The sequence below is a fragment of the Phalacrocorax aristotelis genome, chromosome 1 (genome assembly GCF_949628215.1).
Source record: "Phalacrocorax aristotelis chromosome 1, bGulAri2.1, whole genome shotgun sequence".
Lineage (NCBI taxonomy): Eukaryota > Metazoa > Chordata > Aves > Suliformes > Phalacrocoracidae > Phalacrocorax > Phalacrocorax aristotelis.
The window spans coordinates 135,915,322-135,934,523 of record NC_134276.1 but is presented as its reverse complement, the minus strand read 5'-3'; the positions used below and the strand labels follow the sequence as shown (position 1 = coordinate 135,934,523).

Genomic DNA, 19,202 nt, shown 5'->3' with positions numbered 1-19,202 from the left:
GAGCTACAATGATCATCTAGTCCAACTGCCTAACCAACTCAGGGTTGACCAAAAGCTAAAGCATGTTGTTAAGGATGTTGTCCAAATGTCTTTTCAACACAGGCAGACATGGGGCATCGACGACCTCTCTAGGAAGCCTTTTCCAGTGCCTGACCACCCTCTCAGTAAAGACATGTTTCCTAACATCAGGTTTGAACCTCCCCTGTTGCAGCTTTGAACCATTCCCACACATCCTGGCACCAGATACCAGGGAGAAGAGATCAGCACCTCCCTCTCCCCCTCCTCAGGAAGCTGTAGAGAGCCGTGAGGTTGCCCCTCAGCCTCCTGTTCTCCAAACTAGGCAAACCCAGAGCCCTTTGCTGCTCTTCATAAGATATGCCTTCCAGCCCTTTCACCAGCACTGTTGTCCTCTTCTGGATACATTCAAGGGCCTTTATATCCTTCTTAAATTGTGGGGCCCTGTACTGGTTTGGGCTGCGGTAGAGTTCATTTTTTTCATAGTAGCTAGTATGTGGCTAAGTTTGCCATCTGTGCTGAAAACAGTGTTGCTAATGCAGAGGTGTTTTCATTATTGCTGAGCAGTACTTATATAGCATCAAGGCCTTTTCTGCTTCTCTCACCACCCCACCAGCAAGGAGGCTGGGGGGTGCACAAGGACTTGGGAGGGGACACAGGTGGGACAGCTGACCCCAACTGACCCAAGAGATATTCCACACCATAGCACAACATGCTCAGCAGTATAAAACTGGCAGAACGAAGGAGGAATGGGGGCATGTTCAGAGTTTCGGTGTTTGTCTTCCCAAGTAACCATTACATGTGATGGAGCCCTGCTTTCCTGGAGGCAGCTAAATACCAGGGCAAATGTATCAAGCTTTCAGATTACTGCTTTAGAGACCACTGCCTCCTGGACTCTGCAGGGCTGCTCCCTGTGATGTGCCGTGGCAACACCCTGAGAACTTCATTCTGCTCCCTGGGGCTGACTTCCAAATCTCTGTACTTTTCTTCTGTTTTCCATTTCACATAGTAAAGCTCATCTTTTCAAAACAGAATGCGGGGGTTGGGGGGGTGGAGGGGGAAGGGGGGGGCAGGGGACACAGGATATGACGGATGGGACTGGGACAGGGTGTCAAGATTTGGAAACTCAAAATACTACTAATGCCAAGAACCAGTTCCTGACAAAGGTGACCACATCATGGCCACAAGCTTATATTTAACATGATACTATCAAAAGATCTGTTAGAAGTAGGCTTCCCTTCTCATTACGAGTTTCTGTATTACAGAAAGAGTAAAGAACTTCCTCCTGAACATTAGAGAGGGGAGGGAGCTGTGAGTCGTCCTCAGTCTACCATTTTAAGGATAGCAGCGAAGGTTGAAAAGGAGAATGGGAAGGAAGAATGTCAGAAAATCTCATTTACGCTGACTTGAATTTGACCGAAACAACCAGGCCCAGACTACAGAAGGTCACTGATGCCCAAGGTAGGTCAATTGATCTGCCCGGAGTTTTCTTTGTATCCTTCAGCCTCCCTACCACACATTTTGGAAGAGTGCCATGGAGTGCCAAAGCCCCAGAGTGGACGAAGGAAATATGGGGGGCAGAGCTGTGAAGAATGCCCACACAAATTTTTTTACCAAAATGAAGGGGACTCTTGTAAGGTCTACTTTTCATTTATTAAGGTGCAAACGTGAGGAGGAGTGTCTTGCGTGATATTAAGAGTAGTTTGTATCAGTTTAGGAGATTATTCCACAGCTGAACATCAGTTGGTCCTGAACCAGCAGACTCTGATTCCTGCAGAAAACCAATCAGGACATTCAGTGTCTAATGTATTTGTTGTTCAAAGAAGTCTCGCACGTAGCCTGTTTCTGCTTGCTGAGTATAGTAGGCATCGCTTTGGGGTTTTTCCCTCCTGGCTTTGTCTGTACAAACTTTAATAAATCAAGCATAAAATGTGTCATGCACAGATTTAGTTTGATTTAGTATAAATGACATTGCAAAATTCTAACTTCAGATTTTTCTTTCTTTAATGCTCTAAGAATTAGTATACAAACATTTGCACTGGTTTTGCTACATCTGCATAAAACTAAGTCCTAAATTAACAGACTTCATACACTTTGTGTTTAATTTTCTTTTTTCTTCTCTTTCTTTTTAACCTTACAATCTCTTTGAGAGAAATAGTAGTTTCTATTTCTTCTCATCTTGTACTTGTCTTTTACATGAAGTGAGATCCCTTGGCATCTATTTTCAGATGGCTGGAGTTTCTAATGCCCCAAGAAACACTGTTTCCATCACCTCTTTCAAGAGATTACTTCGCAGCTAAATGGACAGGCACCTGATTAAAAGTTCCATTTTCCTTATAATTCAATCCATGTACTCGTGCTTACAGCTTTTATAGAGTTTTTATAGCATTCTTATGTTTCTTTGCTTGTGCCTTTCTGGAAAAATCCTATCAACTCTTTTCTTCTATGTGTTCACTTAACATATTTACAGTATTTCCCAGTGATTGCCTCCACAGAAAAGAGCTCAAACACTGGCTCTTGTCTTCTTTTCTTTTTCCTCCAGTTTGCTATTTTCTCTTTGATGGTGGATTCCCTGGATCAATTGCAGTGTTCACAAAGGAATGAAATTAATTTCATAAACCAGAAGAATGCACTGAAATTCATAGAAGACACTAACTCTCTGTGGGGATAGAAACAAAGGGGATCAGTGCTGTATATCAGGATTACTTTCAATGTTTTATAAAAATTGCAACATTGTATTTCTTACTTTCTACCCCTTTTTTATCTGTGCCCTTCCTTCCTTCCCCATGTGCTTTCATCTGTACTCGTTTATATTTATTATCTGCAGATGTTAGAATGATTTTCCCTTTCCTCACTGTCTCTTTGTTAACTAGTAGCCCCTTCAAATTTAGCATGGTCTGCAGTTTCCAGGTTTGCTTTGGTATTATAGCCATTCTCACTACCCACATATGGATGTGAATTGAATAAGACAATGAGACAACCTTAGACATTCTCCTCCACTTCTGTATAGATATAGAATGCCTGTGCATATGCCCCATGTCTCCCCTGCTCCTGTCTGCACTGCTGATAAGCCAGATCGGTTTCTGCTTGTAACAAGTCCTCTAAGAGATGAATGCAATGGAAAAAACTATTACTTGGGCATAGTTAAACACAGTCACATAAATCAGCTGCTGTCGTGTGTTTAGCATTTCTCGTCATTTCAGTCATTTTTGTTCCGTTTAAGTTGTTTCTTAGCTTTCTCCATTCTGTTATTTTTGCCTGGATTTAGATCCTACGTACGCAGAAGTGAAAGTGCAATCCATAGACGCAAACGCTGCAACAAGCGATGCACCATCCGGTGAGTTTTTAGCTGTCTGCTAGAATGATATGAATCTAAACAAGGAGGAGAGGAGTCCATTCCTTATTTTCTAAAAATGCAGTGATGTCAAACCATATGGGAACAGGAAGATACAGTTGTCGGATTTATCTAGCCAGAGGAGGGGGCAGATAATGTGTTGTGTTATATGCAGCTAAACACCTGTTGGCTTCGCTGGCATAGGAACACAAGGATATTTTGGGCCAGACCAAGAATCCATCTAGCCCAGCCTCCTGTTTCCAACAGCCGGCATAAGTGAACAACTAGAGATAAATAAGGACCGGGTGGACAGGGTACGCATATATGATACCCTTCTGTAATGCTTTCACATGCATGCATCTGCCCAGGGACTTCCGGAGACAGATGTGTTTCTATTTACGTACTCTCAGTGGATTTCTCTTCTACAGACGTGCCCAATCTCCTCTTGGTTCTATCCTCAGCCCTGATTTCTATAACATCCTTTGATGAGGGGATGCACAGTTCTTTCTGACACCACACAAACACTAGCTGCATTTTTTTACTCTGAGCTGGCCTCCCATTAGCTTCAGCTGGTGTTCCCTGAAAGAGAGAGTAAGCAGCCAAAACCTAGGCAAGGTCTGCTTGGCACTCAGGGTTTTATAGAACTCTGACATAGCTTCTCCTTAGTCATCTCTTTTCCATACTGCAGAACTCCAGTCTACACCATAATTTACTGCTTCCCTCTCTGAAGCTTTTCAGGTTTGTTTTTCAACATAGAGGTAGTAGAACTGCATGCACCATTGGAGGTAGAGGCAAATCATGGATTTATAAAAGTATGTGGCAGACAAAACATCCCTGATTTTTGTTTGTTTCCCTTCTGAACAATTCTTGATGCATAATCTGTAGAGTTTTATCCTAGGAGATATTCAAAACCTGACTGCGCCTTGTCCTAAACAGCCTGCTCTAGCTGAAGCTACTTGAGCAGGGAAGTTGGACTAGGTGATCTAAACAGGTCACTTCCAACATAAGTGATTCTGTCTGTCAGGACAGCAGGCCAGAAATTCCAGATGTCCTGCAGAACTTTATTTTTGATTTCTAATTCACATTAGATCTGTTGCCTTCTAGTCCCTGGGTGCAAAGGTAGCTTTAAGAGTGGGATTACAAAACAGCATTGGTAATCCAGCTATCTCACACCTGCTGTCTCTTGGAATTTGTTACTCTATCAATTTTTTATTTGGGCCATAGGTCTTCCAGTTCATGCGGCTCCTCACAAGGAACTGCCCTGAGATGGAAGATCTACCCAGTTCTTACTCAGGCAATGCTGACACAAGGGATTAATTTAGCTTCGCTATTATGGCTTTATCTTCTGAATGCTTCCTGGATAGCCTACAATCCACCGGCCTACAGGTCTCCAGCAACATACTTTCTTCATGTGTTTGAAGGCACAATGTGTTGGAAATGCAGGTGCTTGAAAACATGTGTTTGAAGTCTTTTCCTTCCTCCGTTCTTTTCTGTCTAAATGGCTTTCCTATATATAATGTTTGATCTCCCTGGGTTTTGGATACTTTCTATTTTCTTTATTTGATGCCTACAGCTTTGGGAAGTTACTGATCTCTATCTAATAGCTGTGTCAACTTCCTTTTGCCTGTCACCCAGATCATTCTTAGTAAATGCCTTGCACTGGCCATGTGTTGCCAGGATGCCATCCTTCAATAATATATAGTCTGCCTGTATGGATTTAATTCCCTCTTAGCACACCCTTTTTAGCTTCTTTTTAACAAGCTTCCTGGAGTTCCCCTCTTTTACCCATTAGCAGTCTATTTTTCCTGATGGAGTCTAGTACTATGATGACTCTCTTCCTTTGAACCACTTCCCCATATACATGGCACATTGGGATGCTGTTCAGTTACCTAACCATAGGCGTCCAGAGCCACCTGGGAAGCAGCAGGGCATTTGGGCTGGCTTCAGTATGCGAATCTAGAAGGCCACAGATTCTTGGAGGTCCTATGTAACATCTTCCAGCTATGTGCAGTTATCTCATGCCGGAGGGTCTCTCAGATGGCGGAAGCCACCCACTTTCATGTACCTGACATCTGAGTATTTTAGCCTAGGGTGGGGCATTCCAGATCTTCCCAGCTTTATTTTCACAGTCCTAGTATATGTGTAGAAGCTGGTGTGCCAAAACTGTAGTTTGCTTCTTAAGGTTTTATTTACATGACAGTTGTACATTTTCTGTTTGACTGTTTGACTGTTTGACTGTTTCTACACTCTGACCCTTCCATTCCCTGAGGACACAGTGGTTTTGAAGTCACATGTAATGGTAGTATCACTCTGAACGGCTCTTTAGCCCATGTCAGTGTCCCTTGCCTCATTTTAAGAGTTACTTTCAACCTTCAGCCCCTGCAAGCTTGCTGTTATTAATTTTCAAAGTTATTTAAAACCTTCTAGGTGTCATGCCCAGCAGCTTGACTCCCTTACAGTTAAGATGAAATCAGTTCCTTGGGAGTGTTTGGACGCTGCACCAGATGCCTCCCAAATTCCTGAAGAATCAGAAATCTGGATCCTTACCCCACCTTCTCAGCAAGGTGCTAAAATGCTGCCTTTTCACTTCTCCCTCCAGTCCTGCAGAGGGTACTGGGACCATTTCTGGCATTGCCACCTTAGAATCCTTGGTCACCAACTTCTTCCTACAAGCTTCCACTTTGCCACTAAAACTTCTCTCCACCCTTCCCAGTCTCATTGGTAGCCACATGGACTCATGTATCAGTAGAGAGTTTGCACCTATCCAATAGATGTGTTGATTGGTGCAATCAACATGTTTTCAGGGTGCAGCCATTTCCTGACCAAACCTCCTCAAGGCAGAAAACTTGACAGCACGGAGTTCTGGTCGTGTGCTGCCTTCTTTCAAAGACTTCTTTAAAATCAGTCTAGTTTAATACTATACTAAATACAACAGCTTCTTAGCACTTCAGTAATTCAAATAGTAATGCACAAGTAGGTATGAAAATGAGGTTACCAGGCAGAACAGACCAGATATTGACTGCAGTTAGGATGAAGATTCAGGATGGCTTCCTCATTTATCTAAAACAGTTTACTTTACAGAGCAGGGGTAATAGCAGCAGAAACCTCAGTTTGGTTTTCAGATCCGAGGTGTCACACAGACACCGTAAACTTCAAAGATAGCAGAAGGGATAAGTAAATACTCTAGCAGATATGTGAAGCACAAAGAGATAGAAAGCTCTCTTTTACCTTTTAATTCAGTGTCTGATGAGTCCCGTCAGCCACTGAACTTATTATTTGTCCCCTCTTGGACCTGCTTGCGCTCTATAGCACCCGCCCAGTATCCACTGAGTTGGCAGACTAATGAACGTCGCGAGGATCCTCTTGAAGTAAATTCTGAACAACAGTCCATAACCAACGGCCAAAACAGAAGGAGGAGACAGTTCAACTCCTCTGAAAATTTTGCCTTGTTAGGGAGTATAACGTGGCAGGACCTTTACCTGGTAGGTTGACTGCGGTTTGCTTTCATAGTAGTTTGAGAGGGCAGATAAGGATCCCAGTGAGCACTTAGCTCTAGTATCAAGTGCAGCAGAATTTAACAAAATACTCTAGCCAATGACAGAGGGTTCAGACTGAATGCCTGTCATGGGGGAAAAAATTGTGTCCACAATATATCTATCACAAGAAGAGCAAACGTCAGAAGGGACAGTGCTGATGGGCTTTGCCTAACTCAAAAGAGTTGTCTCAGTGAGAGCCTGAAAAGGGCATCTTTGAATGAAGATGAAGGTTTCCTGCCCCACTTGATCCCCTAATCTTCTTTTTTGCTCTCTATCTGTAGGTAAAAGCTGCTGCTCCAGAACACGCGCTGCTGTATTTGTTGCTGTGATAACCCTCCTACTGGTCATAGTGGTGTGTCTGATACTCATGTGTAAGTCCTGCTGAAAATGTAATAACAGCAATTAGTTTGTGACACTTTTACATCTAAGCCATGACACCCAAACCCAGTAGGAACAGAAGGCTAATCTGATGGCACAGGAGAGTAGTTTTTAGCCAACTGTGGCCATGAGAAGAAACACATAAAAGACTTGTGTGGTTTGAAAGATTAAAATTCCAAAAGAAAAAAAAGCCAAAACACAATTACAAAACCTGACAATGTTCCAGCAATAAATAATTTATTTTACAAATGTTTTGAAGAAACAAGTAAAGATTAGATAATACCTATTAATAATATGATTGCTATCCATGAGAATATTTAAAGGAGATGATCTTGTATCATGTCACCAAGATGACCATAACACCAAAATTCTTTAAATAAATTTGCATGAAAGCTTATTTGAAAGAGGTAGCTAAGTCACAACTTCAAGGAATTTGTTTGCGCTTTACTTGAATAAAATCCTAGTACTATGTGTCACTGAGTTAATAGCATGCTTTCAACTACATTAGAAGACATAATTATTTTAGAAATAAAGCATTCTTATCTCCATTAGAAAAAACCATATTTTAATAGAGATAAATTTGAATATTTTTGAGAAATCATTTTAAAATTTCAGATGTAGTTGCTTTTTTCTTTTCATCCTTTGATAGTTGAGCAAGTTCAAGAGGTTTCCACAGTGAATCACATGCAAGTCCCAGAGTTTGCCACCTACTCAGAGTTGCTCATAGAGACCCTCTTTGTGAAGATATGCCAAAACCTTTGATCCAAAATAATATGGATTAAATTATAGAGTGGTAATTGTTTTTTCTTTTTCAAGGTAAAGGGTAAAAGACAGGTGCCTGACAGTGCTCTGTAAAATATAAAACACCACAAGAAGGTCAAAATTAACAAAACCAAAAACAGACAAAAAAAAACCCAGAAAAAAATCCCCACAACATTGAAACTAACAGCATTTAACAGAGCTTTAGATGAGGGGTTGCATGAGAGTTCTTTGATTTAGGTAAGTTATAGTTACTTTGTTGGGGTCAGTACTGCCTCAGTGAACTGAAAAAATACTCTTAAGAAACTTGAACTATAGATCAAACTTGAGAAACTGAGTCAAATTAGATTTTAATTTCCAGAGCATACAGCTTTCACTTCTACTCCAAATGAAAACTGTTGCCATTTTGACTGCTTTATTTCTAAGTTTCAATTCTATATGAGTTTTCCATATGGTTTTGTTTTGCTAATTTACCGTTGTTGATGAACAGCTTCTTTAAATTAAACTGTCGCCTCTTGGCGTTGCTCCATCATACAAGAGCTCTGCCCACCAGAAGGCATTTTCCATTTCTGTTCATGAAAATGACAACAATTTTAGTCAGTGGAACCTGACCATAAATCTTTATGATTTTTATGGTAGTATCATATTATTTTCTTTTTTCTTGAGATAAAATTTATCTGCTAGTAGGTAAAAAATTGTCCCTGCAGCTCATGAGCTGGTTTTCCAAGAACAGGCAGGTCTGACTTTGTTCAGGTGTTCCTTCATATGAATTAAATTTTGCTCTCTTCTGAAACCAGAAGCTGGTATCCAGCCTCAAGGTATATGCATGTAGAGCGCATATATGTATGAAAAACATAGGATTTCCAACTGATCTTTCTGTTTTATTTTCCCTGTCGCTCTAGGGATTCAGCAAAAGGCAAAGAAAGCCTTGATGTTCTCAATTAGCGTATGACTAAAGCACCATAAAACTCATGGTGTTGAGTTGCTCCAATTAGAAAGTAACACCCTGTTGCTTTGTTAAGTTTCACTGCCTTTGAACTGTTTTCAGTAATGCTGCTGTCTGAATCTTTCAGGCAGATTTCAGAGTTAAAGGTGACAGTACTCCAGGAGAACATCTTGACCCACCATTTGTGTGTTGTAACTTGATTTCCATCCATAGCAGAACCCGCGGGGTGGTGTTCCTTTTTGTAATGCATACCAGGATGCATTCTTTTCTAATTTTTCACAGAAACAAATGCTTTAAAATTATGTTAGTTACTTTTAGAACCTGTATTTGGCACTATTATTTATTAAGGACTGCAGGGTATCTTTACAAGCAGTTCTGCAAGCTGCTACCCACAGGCTCAGGGTTTATGCAAAACCCAACTTCTTCATCTTCTCAAATGAAATGGTCCTTGTATTTTTTTATATTATGTTTCCGATAACTTTTCCTGAAGAGTAAATTCTGTTTGTCCCTCTTCCAAACACGAGGTTGTTTCTTCAGCTTCTCAATCCTCAGCTTTAACTTCATTATTTCCGCCACGATTATCTGTTTTAATACTCTATAAAATCTAATGCACACTTTATCATGTATACCTCTGTATACAGGGTTGGGTGTAATCCTCTATCCCAGAGCTTTAAACACTTTTGTTTTCAAATGGTCAGACATGCATCTTTCCTTGGGTTATGTTTTAATAGTGACCTTTGAGACTCATCTTCTCCTACACCAATGTATTGGAAGTTAATCCCTAAAAGGAACAGGGCAAATCATACAATTTAGTCTCCACAAAATTAGGCATTTATTAATCAACTTTGATCTTTGAATTATAAATGTGAAAGCTGTGTTTTACACTGCCAGCATTCGGTTTTAGGTGCTAAAGTGAAACATGTTTTCTTACAACTCCAGAAGTCTAGTTCTCGGTTGCTATCAGGAAAGAAATGTAGGTTAGTAGGACTATCTAGGCAGTGTGTTTCTGAAGCCCATGGTGGCTTTTACAATTCACACTTGAGCAATTTGTCAAAGAGTAGTTTGACAACTGTTTTCCACTAGGAGACGGCAGCTCATTACAATCCCAGTAAAAAAAGGCACTCAGACTCTGTACGTTATTATTTAAAATTACATTTATTAGAGCTTATGCTATAAAGAAAGAGAGGACAGTAAAGGAAACCTGAGGTCCTGTCAGACGCTGGGAACCCTGAGCAAAATCGCAGAACAGAGGAACTTGGTCCAGGGGTTCTGTTTTCTGGGAAAGCAGGTATAATAACTTCCCAAAATAATACTGTTATTTCACACTTTTTTCCCTTCATCACTCACTGCCTGGATCTAGGCTTATGGAAGGAGCTGATGAATCCTTTGTACTAAAATTAAGATTCATTTATGCCACTGCTCAGCTTGGAGTCTTTGGTGGTCCTTGAAACCCTTCTGGACAGATATATGGAGAGAAGCGACACGTATAAGATGAGCATATATTTGTCAATTATTTCAATGATGAGTATTCTGCTGAATCATTTAATGTAGTAGTTGAGGGGATATTTCAGCCATTAGTGGTATTTGTAGTTGCCAGGCAAAAAAAAAAAAAAAAAAATCTATGTTCTCTTTATAATTTTCATAGGGTTAAAAATGGCTTCATTTTGGCTATGAAGAACTCTGTGAGATGGAGTTGGTAGAAAAAAACCCACATGTTATAGGCTGGTCAGGTTGTTTCTAACAACAGGCAAACGTGTGCCTAGTGAAAGATATTCCCTTTCCTGAAAACATTTGCATTGCCAGTATTCTTTGTTTCTTGAAGAAATAATAAACTCCTGCAGCATTCTCTGAAAACTGAATATCTTACCAGAATAAGATGTTGAATCAGGGCACAAATGCTCCTTGGGATTTTTGTAAACAAAATTTTGACTACAGAGAATGTGTTGGAAGAAGGGATGCTACATTTACGATAAAATAATCAGGTTTTGCCAGAGGTGGGTACAAGGCAAAAATGGATTCCCTGTAACAGAGGTGCTCATCTGTCAAGCTCAATAGGTACCTCTTCTCAGCATAGTTACGACTACATTCTGGTGGGCCAAACCCCTTCCAAGATATCATTCCTACTGCACTATAGGGTCTTGCATCTGTAAACATCCATAGCTACTAGGGAAGTGGTTCTACCTGCAGGAAATTGAGAGCTTGGGATTGCCACCTTCCTTGTCGATAGTTACAGTTTGGATGCTTTGGGCTAGTAATCCATCCTTTCATCACCAGTTTTCAATGTCCAGAAGAGATCAGGTGTCTCCTCATCTAACTGTCACTCCACTTCTTTTCCTCCATCTTATTTTTGAACTTACTGCTTGTAAACAAAGTTCTTCCTTTAATACTCTGTTTGCCTCTAGTATGAAGTCTACAGAGATGTCAGTTCTTTCATGCTCCATGCCACTGTGGTACAAATGTCTTAGAACTTTCTTTAATTCAATCTTTTTTCTGATTTCATATATTCTTATTTAAAAGGAATTTTATCAGTTCTGGTTTCAGGTATAAGAATTCTACCCCTACAATTTTCAGTTGAATGTTTCTTTCCTGTTACTAGACATGCCCTCATTCGTCAACCCCAAACAACCCCCCAAAAAGCCTCCTTAAACTTTGTTGTAGACAATTTAGTAACTCCCAGTCAGTTGAACTCATAAGACCCATTCATGGCACAGGCACTTTTGTCTTTAAAGCGGAGGTTTCCTGAGCAGAGAAGCTGGGAGAATATCAAGATTTTCTTAATGCCACATGGAGCCAATTGGAACAACAAAATCCTCCGTTAGCCTATTAACTGTGAGTGACCCCTGAACTCCATACTTTCAACAGAATCTAAACTCTTGGGGGAGTTTCTAAATTGATAAAATCAAAGCCTTGAGAAGACATGAAAAATACATAAAAATCACATAAGCTTCCCCAGTAAACTAAGCATAAGTTTATTCCACCTGAGACCTCAGCTACTTTCTTCACCCTCTCAAAACTCTTTTTTTCTGTTTCTCTGTGATAGATTCATGCAGTCTAGCTAGTCATCAGATAATAAAAACAGATTTGTAAACCTCCCTCCGCGGGGCTTTTTTCTGGGAATCAGAAGCCTTCTGTGGAGCACAAATCCCTCACAACCACTATGTCAGAAGAAAGAGGAAAACCAAGGCTATTTCAGCCTGGATATCTGCCTTAGAACCTAAAATGAACACTGTTGTCTCGTTTTGGTTTGGGGAAGCAATGGTGTTAGACCAGCTTCCAGCTGGGGCACAGGTGTGCTCTGCCTGCATATCTCACCCCAGTTGTTCTCCAGTAGGAGCAGACAGTGACCACAGCTCCAAGCTGAATGGGAGCACACTTAACCAAGAACAGATTGACCACTGACCTCTCAAAGATGGCTCTTATTTCTTAGTGCTATAGTTACGGGTATACTATACACCACATTTACCTCTATTCTGAAAATGCATTTGTTGTTAAGTTTCCGAGTTAGGCTCTTTGGAAATCTGCCCCATAGTACGGTACTACAGGTGGATTTTTTTCAATAGAGGAGCAAATGGTGGGGAGTAGGCATTCTGTGTGGGGTGATGGTGATTTCAAAGAGGTCCAGAACAGCTCTAACAGTGTATGGCAAAATGGTCAGCCATTCAAAGCAGAAACTGTATTCTTATTTCCAGACCATTCAACTGCAAGCAGCCCACCTCACTCAAAAACATTCTCTACCACCTCCAAAGAGACATTGGGTAGGTAATCCTCTGTCATTCAAAAGACAGTGTCCAGAAGCATGTTAGATTGCCTTTAAGCCGGGTGGGAGGAGGTGGTTGTGGCGTATAGATTTTGATCAGAAGAAAACCAACCAACCAAAAAGTCTGACATCTCAGGAATAAACAACCTTATGCTGTACGCTCATAAGGTGAGCTCTCAAGGCCACAGGAGTTTCATATTTTCACCTCCTTTAAAAGTAGTGCTTGGTCAGCACTGTGCTATTGTTTCAGAGGAAAGAACTTGTTTACTCCCCTCGTGCTAGTGCAGAGGAGCCCATGGCTAGGTGAAGGGACATGAATGTAACAGTCCCTTTGGTATCACAGCATTGTACTGAGCATGAGGGATCAATGTGTGTGTACTGCTTTTCAAATTCCCCCTTTCCCCCCACCCCCTGCTTCTTAGCATTTTAACTAAGTGCAATTCCCTTTTTCTGTTTATGAGATGCTAGATAACCAACAAAAGTATGTCATGCAGCCCCTGTCTCCCTGAATCATATCAACCTTTCCAGGTCCCATTCTCTGTTCCTCCCAGTACCCTGCCTTGGCAATGGAGAGAAGTGTTCACTCTTTCAGTGGCATCACTATTGTGGTGTTTTGCAGCAGGCAAATAAGACTTTTGAAAATAGACAGCTGCTTTTTGCCCTGACCATTTCTCTTTATCTCCTGAGCAAAGATTTTAAAGCCTGGATAACGTTATCTGTGATTCTACTTCTCTGACTCATGCCTAGTGACTCTTGGGCCAGTATCAGCTCCAGAGACTAGCAGGGATCTCCAGCCGCCATGTCAAAATTATAAACAGAAGAGCACAAACAGCGCAGGTACTTTTCTGGCTGTAACTTACTCTCTTACCTTTCTTTGGTAATGGGATTTTTTCATTAGTGTCAACATAGATTTTTCCACATCTGTTCTCCCCTCCCGCAGGCTGCCCCCCATCTTGGGAAAAAAACGGGAAAAAGTGCTACTGTTTGTTTGGAAACCAGGCATTCAAAGCCTGGAATGCCTTCCGTCAACAATGTGCTGATATGGGGTCAGACCTGGTGATCATTGAGAACAAGGAAGAACTGGTGAGATCTAAATTCATGGGGCTGCTTCTACGGTTGCTTGATCTATATGCCAAAGGGCTGATGGGTTACACTTGTATCTTCTCGTGTTAGATGTTTGGGGGGGTCTACAACCTACTGCTAGTCTTATACACCAAGTACCTCTGTAGGGTAGCAAACACCTTCACAGTAAGATGCATCTTGGTTCTTGAAGTCTTGCATCTGGAAGCTTGTCTCCCCAGGCATACTCCCATGGGAAGCAGCAAACTCTCTGCCAACCTGACTTAGGTTTTAAAGGGATTTAGCGCACAAACCAAGACCAAGCAAGTCAAACAGACACTTATTTGTGAGTGAGTGTCGTGGTTTAGCCCCAGTCAGCAACTAAGCACCACACAGCCGCTGGTTCACTCCCTCCTGGTGGCATGGGGGAGAGAATCGGAAGAGTAGAAGAGAGAAAACTTGTGGGTTGAGATAAAGACAGTTTAGTAATTAATTTAATTTAATAATTAAAGCAAAAGCCATGTGCGCAAGCAAAGCAAAACAAGGAATTCATTCACTGCTTTCCACCAGCAGGCAGGCGTTCAGCCATCTCAAGGAAAGCAGGGCTTCATCAAGCGTAACAGTTATTTGGGAAGACAAACGCCATCACTCTGAATGTCGTCCCCTTCCTTCTTCTTCCCACAGCTTTATATACTGAGCATGGTGTCGTATGGTATGGGGTATCCCACTGGTCTGTTTGGATCAGCTGTCTTGGCTGTGTCCCCTCCCTGCTTCTTGTGCACCTGGCAGAGCACAGGAAACTAAAAAAGTCCTTGACTAGTGTAAGCACTACCTAGGAATGACTAACACAGCTCCGCGTTATCACACTGTTTTCAGCACAAATGCAAAACATAGCCCCATACTTGCTTCTATGACGAAAATTACCTCTACCCCAGCCAAAACCAGGACAGTGAGAGCCATTGCCCTGCAAAAACTGAAAAGGTTTCGCAACCATCACAATCAGACTAGAAAAGCCAGGTATCAAGTCACACCTGAGTAACTACAATATGCAGCTTTAATGGTATCACAGGTGCATTATTATATTTAGTCTATTCCTAACAAGCCCCAGGAAGACAGATGAGATTAAATAAAAGTGGAAAAATTCATCCTCTGGAGCTGCGGATAGTGATGGTGTGGCTGGATGCACACTCTACTTTCTGTGTTGGCTATTTGGCACGAAGCTTTCTGTGTACCTCTGGTGAAGAAAATGTAATTTTAATGTATTATCATTTTTTGTTTCCTTTCTAGAATTATCTTAATTTAAGAACATGTGGTGGTTACTACTTACTTGGTCTCAACTATTCTGAGAGCGAAGAGAAGTGGAAGTGGATTAACAATGTGGACCATAGCACAGACATGTAAGCTTACTCCAGCAAGTCACTGTGATGCAATGTCTGGAAACAGTTGATCTGTTTGAGGGGATGGAGTGCACCCTCAGTACACTTCAGACGACACCAAGATGGGCAGCAGTGTCCATCTGCTTGAGGGTAGGAAGGCTCTGTAGAGGGACCTCAACAGGTTAGAACAATGGGCGGAGACCACCTGAATGGAGTTTAACAAGTGCCGAGTCCTGCACTTTGGTCACAACAACACCATGCAATGCTACAAGCTTGGGGAAAAGTGGCTGGAAAGATGCCTGGCAGAGAAGGACCTGGGGGTGCTGGCTGACAGCTGGCTCCGTATGAGCCAGCAGTGTGCCCAGGTGGCCAAGAAGGCCAACAGCATCCTGGCTTGTAGCAGGAATAGTGTGGCCAGCAGGAGTAGGGAAGTGATTGTGCCCCTGTACTTGGCACTGGTGAGGCCACACCTTAAATACTGTGTTCAGCTTTGGGCCCCTCACTACAGGAAGGACATTGAGTTGCTGGGGCATGTTCAGAGAAGGGCAACAAAGCTGGTGAAGGGTTTGTAGAGCAGGTCTTATGAGGAGCAGTTGAGGGAACTGGGGTTGTTTAGTCTGAAGAAGAGGAGGCTGAGGGGAGACCTTATGGCTCTCTACAACTACTGAGAGGAGGTTGTAGCAAGGTGGGTGTTGGTCCCTTCTCCCATGTTACTAGCGATAGAACGAGAGGAAGTGGCTTCCAGCTGCATCAGGGGAGGTTTAGATTGGCTATTAGGAAAAATGTCTTTTCTGAAAGAGTGGTCAGGCATTGGAACAGGCTGCCCAGAGAGGTGGCAGAGTCACCATCCCTGGAAGTATTTAAAAGATGCGTAGAAGCAGCACTTCATGTCATGTTTTAGGAGACGTGGTAGTGCTGGGTTAACGGTTGGAATAATGATCCTAGAGTTCTTTTCCAACCTTAATGATTCTATGATTCTATGACAGACATGTCACATCAGGATGGCAAAAGAGGACACAGATGTAGGTCTGGCGGGAAAGGAGGAATCTGACTAGATGGATTTCAGTGGGGAAGTAAAGGATATACCAGGGCGGTACAAGAGAGACTGTGATGTCAGCACCATTGGCTGGCGGCTACCAAAGAAAGGGAAAGAGTCTGCATGGGAAAGCGTAGTCTATACACTTTTGTTGAGGTCTAGGGAGGAAAGTAAAGGAATGGGAGGGAGTGTTCAGCAAGGCAGCTTCTAATCCCACAGACAATAGTATAGGTTAGCAGCAAGGCCAGGTACCACTGTTTTTCACAGAAGTGATACTGACTGCATTGCATTGCACCCAGCTAGGTCAGAATGCAACTAAACCTGACTTTACCCCCGTGTTCAGGTTTACTGTAGAAGAACGCCATTCTGACTATTTCTGCGCTGTCATTGGACACGGCAAAGTATCACCTGCACCTTGCAATGGAGACTCAACAACGAAAAATATGTGTGAAAAAGCTGCAGATATTTCAGCAAGGCAGAATGAGAGCTAAAAACAAGAGGTTCAGGCAGAAATATGGTCCCCAGATTCCTGTAGGAATGGTGGATGGGAGTTGTCTTACTTATCTTTAGCTGCCTAACTAGTCAAAAGGACTCTTACTCTAGACATCATGCCAAGCTTAGCACATTCTTTCCCAAGATGGGTGTCCAAGACTGGATGGATCCCCCTCTAGAGGAGCATGCGTCTTCACACATTAGGAGTGACTTGCTCATACCAGATGCCTGACTTTCAGGCAGCCGCTGTTAGGTGGTATGAGTCCAACCTCAGTGACTGTGTGATCACAAAGAGATTCTATCTCTCATAGACCCACAGATATATATAAAAACACATACACCCCACCGTACATTCACAGTCCTGCTTGTGAAACAAGGAGACACTTCAAAGCCTTGCCACGCACTGGTCTTCCCTGCAGCCACAAGCAAAGGTTAACACGTATTTATATTTTGGATAAATATCCAAAGTGCAACCACACTCATTGCCATGTGTCATAGATATGATTGACAGGACAAAGTCAAACGTATGTAAAACATTGATTGTGTATAAAAGATTGACTTACTCTGTAAAAGGCTGTCTCTGTTAACAAACCACACTGGATACCGTGCGGGGCTAAAATGGGATTCACCAAAAGAGAAATGATCCTACACCACAGCTCTCTGCGTTAAATCACCGCTAGTCCTGTGTAGGTCAGAGAAAGTAAATTGGATTTAGAATTAGACCTGCTGGGGAAGGGCACAGGATGAAGAGCATTGGAGACCACCAAAGCCTGAAAAACAGAGTCACAATAATAGCTCAACTGGACAGAAAATAATCTAAACAAAACCACAGTTCCCTGTGAAGAAGCTGGTGAGAAGTATGAGAGTGACCACAGAGACTGACAGCACAGGGGACTGTCCTGTTTTTCTTGCATGACGATCAAAGGGAAAAATTGTACATGGAGGTTTTTCCTGCACATAGTTAGCTAGAGCCAACACCAGAAAGAGGTGGCATCAACAGAGCAGAGATGGGACCAGCAAACAGAATATTACCAAAGCTCTTCCAATGTGCTTCAGTGGCTCTTGGGACCTTGGAGCTTTTGTGACTCCGAGGATTGTCATTCTTACCATGTCTTTTGAGGCAGAATCATTCCTACTTAAAATCGTGCCACTCGTGGCTCCCTCCTTTATCTGCAGGATGGAGAAAGCTCTGTGAACTCTTTGATGAAGTGACAGTGATGTCATACTTTCTCACTGGAAAAAAAAAAAAAGTTTTTGCTGAATTAAATGGAATCATACAGGAAGAACTCTCTCATTCTGACTTAAAAGCACATTTTTGATGTCCCTCAGACAAGCAATACTTCTCACTGTCCTCAATCATCAAGACTCTTTTGATACATACTTGTAGTTCCCCCACTGACTCTTAATCACCAAAGAACAAAGTAAAAATACAAAGACGTAACAGAATACTCTCAATGGCAGAAACCAGAATCTAAACTATTATTTCAGAAGGAAGCTGTACTGGAGGGGGTGTCTGTGTGTACTCAGTTTACTGGAGGGAGAGGGCTCTATATTGTGTTATGGAGCAGCCTGGAGGAGGGCTGCCTTTTTATTTTCACATTCTAAGCTGCTGCTCTTTGATCAGGTGGGCTCTCCTGACGGTGAGGGGCACAGAAATATCTCTCCCCAGGGAGACACTGGACCTAGAGGGAGTTCAGAGGCTTCACCAAGCAGCAATGCAAGCAGCTATGCATCAGAGGTGACAGAAAGGGGGAAGCTGTCCTAAAGCCCCTGTGGTACTATATGACGTCCATCAAACCCAGAAAGCCACGGAAAGTCACAGGACTAAGGACTAAACTCTGCTTACAAGGGAGTCTCTAACAAGGGAGGAAGTTTGATTTAAAGTGGTTTGTTTACTCTGCTTCTGTGCTTTCTCTGTTCACAAAGTTCTCTTTTCCTGATTTTGTTATCTTAGTTATCTTATTGTTATCTTAGTTTTTAAATAAACCTTAAGCTCACAGTCTGGGATTCTTTGATTATCTTTTGGCATGCCCACTGCAGGAAAAGGTGAAATATGGCAGGCTCCGCTAGTGACCATTATCAAGAAGAACCTGCAACTGAGGGAGGACACCTCCAAGAGGTGTTCCTCAGGGCTTGTCCTATTTTCATAGACCTATAGCCCAGTGTGTTTCAAGAAAAATCTCCTCAGCTACATTGCTGTTGATGAAGGGACTGACCAAGTGAACTCAGGGCAGTCACAACACAAAAGTGGCTCTAGGAAAGCGTGCTTAGCATTCTGCCAGCGAGATGCCGAGCCGGTCTGCCACGGAGCTGCATCCTGGGGATCTCCTTTGTCAGAAGGGCCATTCTTTGCAGCCCTGTTCCCACCATCCTGTCTGCCCTGGCACCAACAAAAGGTAGGGTTTGTTTGGCTTAGAATTATTTTCACACATTTTAAAGCTCAGCAGCTTTAAAAATAAAGTATACATTTATCACACTGGATTGTCCCATTCTTGCAACAAGGCTCTCCCCTGC

The 19,202-nt window shown here is 42.3% G+C and overlaps 1 protein-coding gene across 2 annotated transcripts; it reads left to right on the top strand.

The window, feature by feature from the left end:
* Positions 1–1,120: 1,120 nt before the first annotated feature.
* Positions 1,121–18,687, top strand: LOC142065261 (natural killer cells antigen CD94-like). Of its 2 annotated transcripts, XM_075111242.1 has the most exons (8): positions 1,158–1,476; positions 3,284–3,352; positions 7,167–7,256; positions 12,658–12,723; positions 13,473–13,562; positions 13,666–13,808; positions 15,072–15,181; positions 16,540–18,687. In XM_075111242.1, exons 1-8 carry the CDS (start codon positions 1,395–1,397, stop codon positions 16,685–16,687), a joined length of 798 nt encoding a protein of 265 aa, XP_074967343.1. In that variant the 5' UTR covers positions 1,158–1,394; the 3' UTR covers positions 16,688–18,687. The 2 variants fall into 2 exon arrangements, with proteins under 2 accessions (XP_074967350.1, XP_074967343.1); XM_075111249.1 differs by lacking the exon at positions 12,658–12,723 and having other exon boundaries at positions 1,121–1,476.
* The last annotated feature ends 515 nt before the right edge of the window (positions 18,688–19,202 follow it).

What these genes read in the sequence shown, in the direction of transcription:
- LOC142065261 (XM_075111242.1), top strand. Translation starts at nt 1,395, where the DNA reads ATGTCAGAAAATCTCATTTACGCTGACTTGAATTTGACCGAAACAACC. An exon ending in AACAAGCGATGCACCATCCG is followed by an intron (nt 3,353 to 7,166) that starts GTGAGTTTTTAG and finishes CTCTATCTGTAG; the next exon opens with GTAAAAGCTGCTGCTCCAGA. An exon ending in CACCTCCAAAGAGACATTGG is followed by an intron (nt 12,724 to 13,472) that starts GTAGGTAATCCT and finishes ACTCATGCCTAG; the next exon opens with TGACTCTTGGGCCAGTATCA.